This window comes from Prunus avium, chromosome 1 (assembly GCF_965620075.1).
Source record: "Prunus avium chromosome 1, drPruAviu1.hap1.1, whole genome shotgun sequence".
Taxonomy (NCBI): domain Eukaryota; kingdom Viridiplantae; phylum Streptophyta; class Magnoliopsida; order Rosales; family Rosaceae; genus Prunus; species Prunus avium.
The window spans coordinates 46,096,771-46,111,727 of record NC_142284.1 but is presented as its reverse complement, the minus strand read 5'-3'; the positions used below and the strand labels follow the sequence as shown (position 1 = coordinate 46,111,727).

Here is a 14,957-nt window from a genome sequence, read left to right as displayed (position 1 = left end):
CTTCGAGAGTGAGCAGCGGAGCGCCTTTCTTCACGGTCCTCATTGTGAGGGTTATCTGGTTGACCTCCCTGAGAGCCTAGCCCTTCGTGAACATTTCTTTGTGAGCGAGCAGAGGAGCGCCTTTCTTCACGATCCTCATTGCGATGGCCGTCGGGTTGACCTCTCTGGGAGCCTAGCCTTTCCAGAACGTTTCCCTGCGAGCCCAGGCGAGCTCGGATGCCAGGTTGTGGGCCTAGCCTTTCACGCACATTGGCCCTTAGATTCAATCTAGATGGGAGACTTCGTCTGCTCTGAGTGTGGCTCGCAGATGCTTGCGACATGTCGACAAGCTGACCACGTTGTTGTCCATCTCCTTGTCTGCTTACCCCTGCTCTACCTGCTCGGTACCCATCGAACTGCATGTCGGCGTGTCCGTCCATCCTTCTCTCTTCACCCAGTTGTCCAAGGCCAAGGTTTTGAGCCATGCTTATGTGGTTGATGAGTTGGTCAACTTTCTGAGCTAGCTGGTCGACTCTCAGATTGAGGTCTACTTGACTTCGTGGATCGGGAGGAGAGAAGTGCGTGGAGCCCAATTGCACACGGGCTAGGGCTTCATTAGAGGTGTGAGCGAGAGCATGCGTCGGGCGCGGAGGCAATGGAGGGAATGGATGAAGTTGCTCCAAGATTGGGCCAAAGTCGGTGGTGGTAGTGAGCCCACCTTGATGAGAGGTTCCCCCATGCTCGGCGGCAGTGCTATGACGGTGGCCAGATCCGGCCACGGGGCCTTGAGATGGTATGACGACGGCTAGCGCGGTGGTCCCAGCTGCGGGTCCGGCAAGTGGCGCGGTGGTTTGTTGCGGGTTCATGGCGGCTAAAGGTGGTGGTGCCACCATGTCGACCGCGGGATCGTGGGAGGAGTAGCTTTGGGCCGTCACGGATTTTGCCATCGCGGCGGTCTTGCTCCTCGTGCGCTTGCTTCCAACCATGGTTGTTTGGAAGGCTTCGGTGGATTGGAAAATAGGAGGAACGGATTCCTTGAGCACGCGTTGAGTATAACTCGTGCTCTCAATGAAAGCACCAAATGTTTGTGCAAATAATCTCGCGGGAGAATATTCGCTTCTAGATCCTTCAACCTTCGATCTTCCTTCTCTCTCTTCCTCGATTCCTGTAAAAAGATTGGAGTAAATAGACCACACCCGGGGGGTGTTGGCCAAAGGCCCTCCGATGCCTAAGTTAGTTCGAGTGTTTGTAGGAAAACAATAGCTAAGCAAAGGGTACGGAGTTTGTATGGTGTAAACCGGGCGGCCGGAGCCGTGTGTGGTGGCCGGAGCCGTGTGGAGAAAATATGGAGAATGGAGAGTGGAGAGGGAGAGAGAGCTTCGGGTATTTTCTCGGGTTTTAGATGTAGGTTTAGATGTACCTTGAATGATGAATGAAGTCATCTATTTATAGGAGCCTCGGGGCTAGGGTTTCGTAGAGATCGAGTCGGATAATATCTGAATTATCTCGTTTAATTATAAGATAATACCCGATAATTAAGATATTATCCCTTTGATAAGATAATAACCAAATTATTGATATTATCTCATTAATTATAAGATAATATCCATTTATTATGATAATATCCCAATTAATGGTATTATCTTTATTAATTATGAGATAATACCATATAGTTAAGATATTATCCTGATTAATCAATTATCCCAATAAATGGTTTAATTAATTAATTTAAAGGATAATCTTCTTTTCCACGTGGCATGCTCTGATTGGAGACGAAAATATTTGCTCCCACAACCTTGACTCTACTTGTGGCCCCGGTCTAGATGGTTGCTTGACAACTTTGTTATTGGTCTTGTCTGTGGATGAATATAGCGGGGAAGTAAAGGCAATAGACAAGAGGGGAGTACCAAAAGACAAGAGTGCGTTTTCCGTACGTTTGCTTTTGGCTTTTTTCTTTGTTTCTCCGTAGACATTTCAAAGAGAAGACCTGACCTGTGGACTTATGCACTTTTTGTGTAGGCCTGTGGTGTCTGGACACTCACTGTTATCTCCCTGTTTACTTACCAATCAAGTAATCAAACAATTACATCAGTAATTACTTGGTGCTACAAATTTAAGGAAAAAAAAAGAAAAGAAGAAGGAAGAATAACTGGTTCATTCAATTCAACACATCCATTTTATAAAATTTACGATATATATTAATATAAATTAGAAAGCTGCTGTATTTCTAAACTAAAACCAAACTAAAGTATTTGACTTAAGAGCAGTTCCAGCGGAGGGCTGAGCCCAAGGCTGGGGGTAGAAAAACCAAAAAATGATGTTCCAGCGGTCAGCCTAATCTTGGGCTGGGAGTGGGTCCCACGAAGTCGGGCTGGCCCGAAGGCCAGTTCAGTCCGAGGTCGAACCCGCGTGTTGGATGACGTCATGCGTGACGCAAGCTCCAACGGGTAGAAGCCACGTGTCACGCCCCCACCGCTCTGATTGTTTTTTTCCTATAAATATCTATCAATACCCTTCACTTTCAACACCAATCCTCATACATTTTATTCTACTTCTACTATTATTCACTCTTTACTCAACATTTCCCTCTCTTTCACCTTGTAATTTTTTTTCTTATTTTTATGGCTTCTTCTATCGAAACCGGAGGGGCGTGGAGCACCATGGAAGATGTTCCCTTGTGTAAGCATGGATCTCGTAAAAATAACTGAATATTGATGCAAAAATTGTCCTTTCATAAAATTAATAGTTGGCCTTACAGTCGGAGCATCTAGATTGGATCTTTTGGTAATGAAGCTCATGGCACGTCTAGGATATCCACCCATCAATGTCTCTCCCAATCCCTTAACGATCTGTGTTTCCATGAAGAAACAATGATGATGAGATTGTATTGATTTAAAACCCAGTATATCCAGCTGAGAGAGAGAGAGAGAGAGAGAGAGAGAAGAAGATGTCGACTGACCTAATTTTTATTATCTCAAGTGACGGCGTCGTTTCCTAATATTTTTTTCATAGATCTGTTTATGGGTTTGGGTCTTAAGCAATAGTATTAAATGGGTTTTGGGTAAAATATTAAGAATCAAAAAAGAAAGCCCAAAATGCTACAATATATTTATAATTTTCAATTTTTTTATTTAAATTTTTTTAATTTAAAGTTATATTTATTTTTAGGTTAAATTTTTTAATTAAAATTATTATGTTTTAGTCCAACACAGCACCAAACATAGGTCTTCACTATTTTTACAATCCAGCTTCTTAGTCCGATGCAGCACCAAACGTAGGTCAGTACTTAATCCAGCTTAGGCTAATCCGAGCTAATCCAAGACAGTCACATGATTTAGTCCAGTCCATGACCGTCCGCCGTACCAAACGATCCCATAGAGGACATTAAGATAAGACCTTGACTCTACTTGTTGTCCCGGTCTAGAGGGTTGCTTGACTGCTTTGCTATTGGTCTTGTCTGTGGATGGAGATAGGGAAGTAAAGCCAGTAGACAAAAGGGAGTAGCAAAAGTCAAGAATTCGTTTTGCGTTTTGCGTACGTTTGCTTTTGGGTTTTTTTCTTTGTTTCTCCTTAGATATTTCAAAGAGAAGACCTGGCCTGTAGACTTGACTCTTTTGTGTAGGCCTGTGGTGGTGTGGTGTCTGGACACTCCTCTAAACACGCGGACATGACCAAGATTCAAGAACAACTGTTAATTTGTTTTAACGTAGTACTTACCAATCAAGTAATCAAACAATTACATCAGTAATTACTTGGTGCTACAAATTTAAGGAAAAAAAGAAAAGAAGAATAAAGAATAACTGGTTCATTCAATTCAACACATCCATTTTATATAATTTTCGATATATAGATTAATATAAATAAGAAAGAGGTTCTCCGGCAGACCTCTGAAGAAGCCGAACTCCAAGGGGGTGAAGAAGGACGAGTAGGGAGAAGACGCGGAGAGAGAGAGAGAGAGAGAGAGAGAGAGAGAGAGAGAGAGAGAGAGAGAGAGAGAGAGAGAGAGAGAGAGAGAGAGAGAGAGAGAGAGAGAGAGAGAGAGAGAGAGAGAGAGATCTGAGAAACTAACGGATTTGGGTTAGGTTTTTAAATGAAAAGGGTATAATTGTCTTTTTAATGACTAATGTAAGGTTGGTCAACAAATCTGGTCTTCCTCTTTGGCCTAATCCAAAATAACAATTCTTTTCTAGGTATTAAAACCCAAACCAAAATATCAAATGTCTTAAATACTAATAAGTATAGTTATTTTTTAATTCATTATGATTGGTTATCATCTCTATAAAATAAAATAAAAATAGTTTGTATTAATTAAAAGTTTAAACTATGCATAAAACGAAACATCATTAAATTATAAGGAGTTACTAGGAGTTCTTTCTCTCTCCTCAGATTTAGGAGTTCCTAGAGGTCTCTCTATTTTAGGAGGTGAATAGGGAGCATGGTTGGAGTTGTATTTTTCCAATTCCTCCCTAAAATTTGTCTAAGAAGGTGGTTTGGGGACCCCATTGTGGATGCTTTAAGTGTGAGTAATTATAGTGTACGTAGTATGAGAGTATGTCAGATGGTATAACTCATTTGTTAGATTATATAAGTGGATATTTATTGATATTATATCATAAAAGTGGGAAATATTAACCATATTGCCCATCCATATTATAACACGTGGACGAGTTACAGTAGCCTTGCTACGTAGTAAAGCGTACGTACATGTGGGTTTTTGGCAAGTCATTAGACACAAACAAGTTTAAACACTTAAATCAATCTCAACCACATGATTTCATTAAAATAGATCCAACGACTAAGCACCTCATTCCTCAAATGATGACACTGAATCTTCTTTTTTTTTTTGGTGAAATAAAGGAAACCCCTAGAAAACAACTAACCCCCGCACATTAGTCGAGGCCTAGCAAGACCAATGACACTGAATCTTTCAACTACATGCATGACACTATATATATATATATATATATTCTTCAGCAAGAATATATTCTAATTGCCCAAATAATATCTATATTCCTATGTGCAGACATTGCCTGTCACGTGCGTATGTCCCCATCATTGACTTGACGCTAGCTCTTCAATTACTCATGTAGATTTTTTATTTTCAAGTGCCCATAGAGATAAGACTTACATATATAGGGCTCACCTCAATTAAAAATGTGGTTAGTAAAGTGGTATACGATTTTTTTTTTATATATGCTCAGATATTTAATTTTGCAAAAATAATGCATCCAACTAACTCAACCAAAAAAGTTGCATCCAATTAATGATGTTCTTGGAATATTGATACAAAATAAATTAGGTGTTAAAAAGATATTTAATTTTACAAGAATAATGCATCCAACTAACTCAACCAAAAAAGTCGCATCCAATTAATGATGTTCTTGGAATATTGATACAAAATAAATTAGGTGTTAAAAAATATTTAATATCTGAATATGATCTATTATGACAAAGACTCATTGTCACAATCATGGTGACTATTCAAAAGGTGTAACATCCCTGATCCAATTTAATCGATTTAATCAAATTCAATTCTTTTGTGAAATTTCAATTTTGCCCATAGAAGTAGGGGTACTTTAGTCACTTTAAGAAGAAAAAAAACATTTATTGTATGACATTACGTAAGTTTGTGTTAGCTTATGTGAGGTCTCAGTTTAAGGTTCGCACAGGACCTTCAAAATCTCAAGACCAGCCCTGTTGGCATGGGGTCCAAGAACTTTACCGGACATTAACAAGATCTGATCCCTTGCGTACAAATGAAAGAGCAATCATATCAATCTTGTTGGGCACAGCCCATTCCAGAATATCTTCCTTATCCTTCTCCGTCAGCTTAGGAAGATCCACCACAACACCAGGAAGATTGACATTTTTTCTCTCACCCAGCATTGCAGTGTTCTCACAGCGGCACCTAACTGTACCAGCTGCTGGATCACAAGAGAACACAGTGAGGGTAATGGTACCATCTGCACATAAAATGGTATTTCTAGGCTTCAAGTCCACGGCCAACTTGTTGTAGCTCATGGAAATTATCTCTTGGTCCCTCTTGATGCTGTAATCAGTAGTAATGGTGATTTCCTGCCCTTCCTTAAGTTGAATAGGTTTGCCACCCTTGAGGAATCCAATACGAATCTCAGGCCCCTACAAAAGAGAAATGGCAATTTCATGGCAATGCTACTTCAAGCATATAAGAAAGTATGACATGTTTCATTTCCCCTTTTCTTCATTTTAAATTTCCATTCCCTTTCCGCTACCCTACTCCTTGACTCCTTGACTCCTTGACTCCTTGACTTCAAGCATATAAGAAAGTATGACTGGCCTACTCCTTGACTCTTCTTTACTTGTTTACTTCTTTAGTAAAGAGTAAAGTAAACCGTGGCTGTGACTCAACTTGGAAACCAGTGGACGGTGTGATACAGGATCGTAATCTGTAAGTTTGTAACCTCACTCTCACTCATACTCCCAAAAGGCAACAACTTAAAAGTAAAAAATACAACCCATGGCGCGCACGGCCCAGCCGCCTCACCAAGAGAATATTTACCACCCCGTCTCTTTTCTTTTCTTTTCTTCCTCAAGTAATTTTAGGGTTGGTTTAGGAGGACACAGGAATATTTACAGAGGTGGGCAAATTTTTTTTTTTGGTTGGGATCAATTATAAGCCCTATTTTAAAACAAATATATATAAAGCAATATTTCCTTCAAATTAATGAAAGTGGTATACTTTTTTACTAATTCAGTATATTTCCTTCAAATTTAAAACTATTTTCAGAATTCATTAAAAAAAAAATTACTATTTTTAGAGAAATATGTAACCAAAGAAAACTTATAATTCATAGGCTCAAACGAAGAACAATTTGAAGCTCGAGGACTTTGGCTCAGCGGAGTGGTTTAGTTATGGAGGGTCCATATTTCAAAATTTCCAAAAGAGACATATAAATATTATTTGAGCCAAATCAAAAGCTGAAAAAACCGAAGAAGAGAGAAAAAAAAAACCTTTAGTAATTGAAGTAGTAAAGTATTTGGTTGTAGATGTGGGGCTGCTTTCTAGAAAAAGTGGTGGGCTAATAATATTTTTTTTATTTTTTATGGATTGAGCTTACACAACTAAGCCTAATTTGTCTCTCTCCATAGTCAATACTAGGCTAGAGCCCACTCTAGCCCAAGCATGGATCCGTCCTTGTTTAGGAGTGATTCTAGATATACTAATAATCACTTTTATAGAAAATCACTTCTCCAAATAATAACTTTAAGTGATTTTATAAAGAAGTACATAAGAATTGCTTCTCCCCATAATCACTTAAAATTATTAAAAGTGATTATATGGAGAAGCACGTGGGAGGTGCTTCTCCCCATAAGTGATTCTCGCCTATATTCTCTCAAACAAGCCCTTAACCATATCTTTAGACAACACAATTTAATAAAATAATTAAGAAATCTTAATATAATGTATTTGTTTGGCTAACCTCATAATATAATGTATATATTTTTACAAGTATCAATTTATAAATGTGTGGTCATGGCATTCATATGTGATACTGGAATTTGGGGTGGCATTAAGGGTAGTTGAATGGTGATATGGCGATGTGTAGTAGGGCCATGTGGTGCATCTTGTACACATATTATAATATGGGTGGACGATATGGTTTATTTTCCCCATTTTGGGGAATAGTATATATAAATATCCACTTATATTATAACATGTATATTGTATACATGATTTACCACGTGACTATATTATCATAGTATTTTATAATCTCTAGGCAGTGATAGTGGCAACAATTGTGATGGCGGGGGCATTGATGTTGGTTGGTGGTGGTACAGAGAAGAGATGAGTAGGGAAGAGGTAGGAACTAGGAAAGTGGGGCGTATTTATTGTTCTAATTCCTTTTTATTAAGCCTTTTTTTATAAATAAAAATAAAAATTTAACTTCTAAATTATATTTTAGATTTTTTTTTTAAACTTTAATGACGGACGATTCAAAGTGCAAACTAATTTTTGGTGAAAACCAAGGTATCCCCCGCGCGATTGCGGGGACTAACCCTCGAGGTACTGTCGGGCGCAAAGCGGGGACCTCTCCCAACAAAGTCTGCTCTATTCGCAAGCGCCTGGGATCGAACCCAGGACCTCTTGTTTAAAGGATCCAAGCCCCTTCCACTTGGACCAACTCCTGTTGGTAAAGTGCAAACTAATTTTTGATTGTTGATATTAAGTGAGTGCATCAAGTTGGCACCAAATTATCACTTTTACTCTTTATGTTTTTTTTTTGACATGATTGGTCATTAACGTTACCACACTTATATCAAATTAGTATCTCCGTCAAAATTTATGTTAAATTGATGACGTGGTATATATGTACAGCTCACATATTCAATGATATAGAGCCACTCAGTGGGCCACACAAGTAATTTAATAAAAAATTTGACGGAAACTCAAAAAATACATAAAGTACCAAAGGTGATAATTTCACGAACCTCATGACCATTTGTGATTAAAAATAAAAACCAATTGAATATGATAACCTCTTCTCTTATGTGTTGTGAGTGATTACTCTGTTTATAACTATGGCATTCCCAAGATTAATAAGGAGAGAATTTAGGGGCCGTTTACTTACCATGAATGAAGGAAGTAAGGAATTGGGAAAGTAACAAATCGGTATAAGAGGAATCATTCTCATTAAGTTGTTTACTAACCATATGGAATCTACACAGGAATAGAGTTGATTCCCATTATTATTGTTTACTAGTTCTCTTAAATCAGAACATAAACTAATTTGATTACTAAAATGCCATGCACATATATTATATATATTTTTCACCTAAGTAACTTGTAAAAAAGCAAATTGACAAAACTTTATTTACAATTAACATATAATATATTATACTATATGATGAGTGATGAAAAAACTAGTATATGATAATATAAGGATTATAATAGAAAAAAATAACAAATATGACACGGTGATAAGAAGTATAACAAGCCAAGTAGAGGCTAGTAACTAAGGTGAAAAGGGAAAATTTTTGTTTTTTCATACAGTGATTAAAAAACAGCCATTGATATTTTTTGAAAGGTTTGGAGTGTTTTGGAATTATCATAAAGTCGAAATGGTTTTTTTGAAAGGCAGGGAAAAAATGAATGGGAATAAGATCAACCACTCCCCCTAGTTGATCTAATTCCTGATTTTGAGGGGATGTGATTACAGATTTTGAAGTGGGGCCCGCACATTTTCTGATTGCAAGTAAACACGGGGGAAAATGATTCATGCAAACTAACAAGGTTTAATAATACAGCTTCTAAAACCAACTTCTACTGGCTACGATCATTCGTATGGTCATTAATTTGCATTGTATTCGGCAGATAACAGACTATTCTGCCTGTGCCTGCTATGCCAACAATAAAAAGCAACAGAAAAAATAATTTACACTAGATAAATCTAACACCTTTCGAAAAACACAACCGCGGTTAACATAACCCAAGTAATTTTTGGAACTGTCTAGAGAAATCATTTCAAGTTCTACCATTAAACTGGTGAGCAAGGAGGGCAATGCCATTGCTTTGAGAGACTTTCCGTCTCATGTTGAGATGATCCAAACCCCATACTCGAATTGTACGGTCATCACTAGCTGAAGCCAACATATGAAGGTTCACAGGATTCCAGCTCACGCAATTTACAGCTCCAGAATGCCCAGGAAGAGCCAATAGGAGCTCCCCAGACCCTCTGTGCCATATATACACCTACAACAAGAAAGATCAAACCTACAACGTCAATCCAAAATGCCTTAATAACTCACACATATTAAACCATTTTAAAAGTTCCAAAAGGAACAAGCATGTGGTTCTGGTTCCATGAGTGCCTAAAGTCTGTCTCTGCCCACATTCCAACCAATTTCGTACATCTCAAAAGAACATTTGAAAAAATGAAATGAATAAGAAAAAAGAAACTGATTTTGTAATGACAAATCAATTGTATAACAGTCCACGGATATTCCAATTAAATAACGACAGAGATTTTATGTATGACTGAAATCCGACCAGCATACAAGTTGCTCAAAGCAACTTCACGTATTTCTGATTCTTCCCATAACAATGGAATAAAAGTAAACATATAAAGTATGCAGGATTGCTACTGTTAGGACATTATGTAATGTTTTTGGGCATACACTGGTGTAAAAAGGACAGTTGCGTCCTGTTATACCCATTTCACAGGAAATCAATTTGTCATAACCAAGCAACCAGCCCTAATTCTTGTCAGACAAGTTCGTTCATGTAAAAGTACCTGTGAATCCTCACTCCCACTAGCAATAAAGGTTTGCTCAAATCCACCAAAACAAGATCTAATGACAAATCGGGCACGCTTGTGACCTTTGTACTTGGAAACAACCTTAGGTTCACTCTCTATGCTCCAAAGATGAATTTCTTGGTTTATAAGATTGACAAGCAGGAACTTATTGTCCTTTGATAACGAAAATGAAGTAATCACTTCATCCTCTTCAATCAGCCTTTCAAACTTTGCCTCCCTGTCAAGTAATAATATTGTGGTTTCTCTGCATATGTTTATGATCCTCTTCCCATCATCAGTTATAGCCATGTCCGATATCTTGAGTGTTCGCTGCCCTTTCCAACATTCTAGCTCTACTCCATCCAAATCCCACAGGCAGATACTCTTGTCAGTCATGCCAGAGAATATCCCTCTACCATCAGGAAACCACCCGCAGGAAATAAGACCAACACCATTTTTTTCATAAACATGGAGGCATTCTCCAGAAGTAACATCCCACCGTCTAATGACCTCCTCTAGTCCGCATGTCAGCAGTTGGCGGTCATCAGGGCTCCATGAAACAGTCAGCACAGGTTTCTGGTGACCAGTCAATACATGTTTCAATGAAACTTGGCCATCCCCTTTGACCTAAAAAGGTAAAATTGCATTCAGAAAGATTAATAAGGCGATACATATTGTGTCTGTGCTCGCACATGGTTGGATTGATATGAGATGCCACACTTGTGTTTATGAGCAATAAAAACAATCTGCTAGAGGATACTAATATCAAAGAAACATAATGTTAAAAAATATTTAGCTTGCACATAAAGTCAAGAGATTTCAACAAGAACTTCCATCTGCAGAATGGATTTTCAGGACATGGGAGCATGTTAAATTGTAATGTGATCCAAATATTATTCAAATTGTACGACAGAGGGGAGGGAGGGAGAGATAACAAGAGAGGTTTAAAATTCTGTCTCAATAAATTAAAAGCCAATAATCAGATAAATAGTTACCTCCCATATAATGGACGACTGATCTTTGGAAGAAGAAGCCAAGTATTTCCCATTGTGTGAAAATTGCAAAAACCATATTTCGTCACTATGTGCATGCAGTATCTGTTACAATAAATGAGTAAAAGTTTTCAAATTGGCAACATGGAGCCCATCCAAACAGTTAAAAACAAAATCATAATTAGATGCAAATTTTCTGTCCAATTCGAGGTATACTATATATGGGACATCACCAAATTGATTGAACAGAAGATGAAATCCAATAAATCAAAAAAAAATTTATCAATGGCAAGATGATGACGCATAGTCACACAAACGGACAGGGCCAGGTCGTGCCATGGCCTGTCGTGGGCCGTGCTGGCCCGAAACCCAACGGGCCGGCCCGTTTAAAGCTCATATATTAAATTATATTTGTTTTAGAGAAAAATAATATATAATATTATTATATTTATATCTTAAATTCAAATCTATTTCTTTTCTCTAATAATATATATTAAATTTAATGTTTTCTTTATGGGAGACTTTGGAAAAGGCCAAAGGAGAGAGAAATTTTTTAAAAGAAGCCAAAATGGACAAAATTGCCCTTATTTATTTTTGGATTTCCTAAGGAATCCTTTACATTTGCATGTCTTTGGTGTGAAAGTTGAGAGGTTTTTCTGTCATTTTCGAAAAAGCCTTGGCTTTTTCCAAAAGTGAAATTTTTTTTGTAGCTAAAACCTAAATTACCTAAGTTATTGGCCTCTTTTGTCAACAAATAATAAATCTTGTTAGTATATACATAATTGTAAAAAATATTTAAATGAAGTTGTAAAAAAAAAATTACAAAAAAAATGCAATACATATGTCAAATTTGTCATGGGCCCATAATGGCCCGTTTAGTGGCCCAGCATGAGCACAGCCTGGCTAGGGCTGTGGGCTCAGGTCGGGATTGATGATTTTCATAAATGGACGGGCCCAGCACGGCCTGTTTGACACCTCTAAGTGCAACATAGGTATCGAGCAAAAGTATATTTCAACACTAACTATGACAATGCTGACAAGTCTAAGTATAGGCAGCATGATACAATCATATGCCATTACAAATCATAGAAGTGGGAAAAAATTTAGTACTTTCAACTATGTTTCCTGAAGATAGACTACTCATTTTGAGAGAGTGACTATTAGCCCAAGTTTCCAAAGAAAATGCAAGAGTCAATCAGCTCATAGGCCAACTGAAGAAACAAATACATAGATGGTATGAGAGGCATCATAAGCAAGCATCCATAAAAGCAGAAGACATTCTAACCTGCCATGTCTGAGAAGGAATCTGGTCTCTTCCACACTGATGGTCCGAATACAAAGACAGGTCACTATCAAAAGTGTTATGGAAAACACAAGCATCTCGTTGCACGTCAAGGGCCTGTTCAACCAGACGTTCTAACCTATTTCCAGGAAAGAAGAGTGCTGCAGGAAGCAACTTCTGCAGTTTCTCCAATATCTTTGATCGTGTGCTTGCACCATCAGTATCTTGACTTGAAGGCTCAAGTTGCACAGGCTGCAAAGGAGAAATCATGCAGGCAGCAAGTTCATGTACATTGTTCACATTGATGCGAAGAGGCACAATCTCATTCTGTAGAGTATCTAAGGCCGCAACCATTTTTTCCTTTTTTAAAAGCTCAAAGAACTTCTGTTCCAATATCACAAAAGATGCTGATTTCATGGTCTTTTCATCCAAGAGATCAATTGCACGCAAAGTGGCCACACTGTCATCCCATTTTCCATCCATCACTTGTTGCATAAACAGGTTGACCACTGACAAGTGCATTGGTATTCCAGATTCTTCCTCTAGTATGGCTCCAGTCTTATCATAACCTAGTGAGTACAATGCCCTAGTTATAACTTTGATGAATTCTGACTTTTTGATGACTCCTGTTTTACCAATTGTTTCTTCATCTCCTTGGGATGGTAGAGGCCTAGCCATATAGTCTCCCAAAGAGGAAGCAATAGGATCTGTAATGGATGAGTGGTCTGAGGAGTTCTTTAATTCCGTCAAGGTAACTTTAACACGTTTCAGAGGTCGTTCGCCGTCCTCTCTACCTCCCATAAAATGCTCAACTCAGCCCATTTGGAAATTCTACAAGTCGAAAGGAGCAAATTTAAAAAGATAAACATCTGACCACTAATGCATCCGCATGAAACTCTTTCCAGAAGAAAATTGCATTGAAGAAAAATATGCAGAGGCAAAGGTTTAACAAATTATAACACAAGACCTAATGACTGAAAAGGCCATATATAAAAGGAAAATAAAAAGAGCCATGAAATAGTGAACAACAATACGGGGAAGCAGTGTACATTCTCTTAGAGCTAATGGCAGCAATAGCACAAGTTTCACATCTTCTTTCAGCGAACTGAGGATTGTTCTGGCTAAGCCATTAGTTCAAATACCTGATGACTGAAATGCCTAACTGAAGCTGGCAATTCCATGAACAATGGAGTCCCAAGACAGTTCAATGAGGGCTTTGACAATGTTATGATGATACCAATGATAGTAAAAATCTAAATCTCCCCAACTAATGTAAATATCATATATAATGGAGGTGAGGGTCCAGAAATACCACCATTTATTTTCTTTTTAAAAAGTCATAAACTAATATGTAAAACTTTAACATTTGGATGAAGATGATGAATGAAAGAAAATGGGAAATGCAGTTTCAGTTCTTAGTATTATGATTCCATATAATTCTACCAATCAAATATTTGACCATTTGGATTCCACTTTGAAATTTGACTCAGAATGGTAAAGGGATAAATATAGGCATGCGAATTAAATGGCTTAGCCGCTCAAGAGATGATATTGAACGGACAAAAGATGGCTGTCCAGACCTCACAAAGCAGTAGATTAAACAAATGCAAGAATCAGAGCAAGAATCTAATATAAAGCATAAGCAAAAGTCACCAATAAGAGAGTAAAGAAAAAGGCAGCTTGAAGATGAAAACCAAACAGCTAGAGATCGAAGATTTCATACCAGAAGGCATAACCCAATAAAGAGAATCAATCTGGGAAGCCAAAAACTCGCCAACTGGGAAAAACCCAGAAGCCAAAACAAGAGAAATCTTTGAACAAGGCGTAAGGAGAAAAGTATAGAACAAGTAGACCGAAAGTAGCACCGAAAGTCGTGTACGGAGAAGTGTGAAATAGAGAGATATTGATAGGTAGGTTCAAATTTCTTTTAAAGAAAATTATGCTTTTGGCAATTGGCACAGAGAGAGAGAGAGAGAGAGAGAGAGAGAGGCAATAGATAGAGTTTCGAAATGCCAACAAACATCCACACCACCCAACCCACATGGGCACTGCGCACCGCACTTGTGCGTGCGCCTATTTTGTTATGCACATTGTCACTATTGTCTTTGCGTGAGTTGAGTTCTGTTCTGAGTCCTGACTTGGTTTCTGGGTTTCACACGCATAACTCGAATTGCCAAGCCAATTCACTATAAAAAAACACCGCTTCGTTTTCATTTTTGACTGCTTCGCCATGCAGGTAACTACGCAAATTTGCCCCAACCGTGGAACTCCATCAAGTTCAGCAAATTTGCCCCAACCGTGGAACTCCATCAAGTTCAACTACGCAAATTTATCTCGTCTTCTATACCGAAACTGAGAATTCATTTGGATTTTTAGATGCCATCAGAAGTCAGCAGAGCCAAAAATCTATCATCGTGTGGCGTGAATAAG

General features: G+C 38.2%; 2 protein-coding genes across 2 annotated transcripts; both read right to left on the bottom strand.

Moving 5' to 3' along the window:
* Positions 1–5,697: 5,697 nt before the first annotated feature.
* On the bottom strand, positions 5,698–6,434 carry LOC110763892 (pyruvate kinase, cytosolic isozyme-like). Its single transcript, XM_021966776.1, has 2 exons — positions 6,420–6,434; positions 5,698–6,117 (listed from the first exon to the last, which is right to left on the bottom strand). The coding sequence occupies exons 1-2, from the start codon at positions 6,432–6,434 to the stop codon at positions 5,698–5,700; spliced, it is 435 nt and encodes a 144-aa protein (XP_021822468.1).
* A 2,787-nt stretch (positions 6,435–9,221) lies between these two features.
* LOC110763910 (transducin family protein / WD-40 repeat family protein) lies at positions 9,222–14,676 on the bottom strand. The gene is made up of 5 exons (XM_021966807.2): positions 14,251–14,676; positions 12,531–13,358; positions 11,249–11,350; positions 10,251–10,880; positions 9,222–9,709 (listed from the first exon to the last, which is right to left on the bottom strand). The coding sequence occupies exons 2-5, from the start codon at positions 13,326–13,328 to the stop codon at positions 9,482–9,484; spliced, it is 1,758 nt and encodes a 585-aa protein (XP_021822499.1). The 5' UTR covers positions 13,329–13,358; positions 14,251–14,676; the 3' UTR covers positions 9,222–9,481.
* Positions 14,677–14,957: the final 281 nt, after the last annotated feature.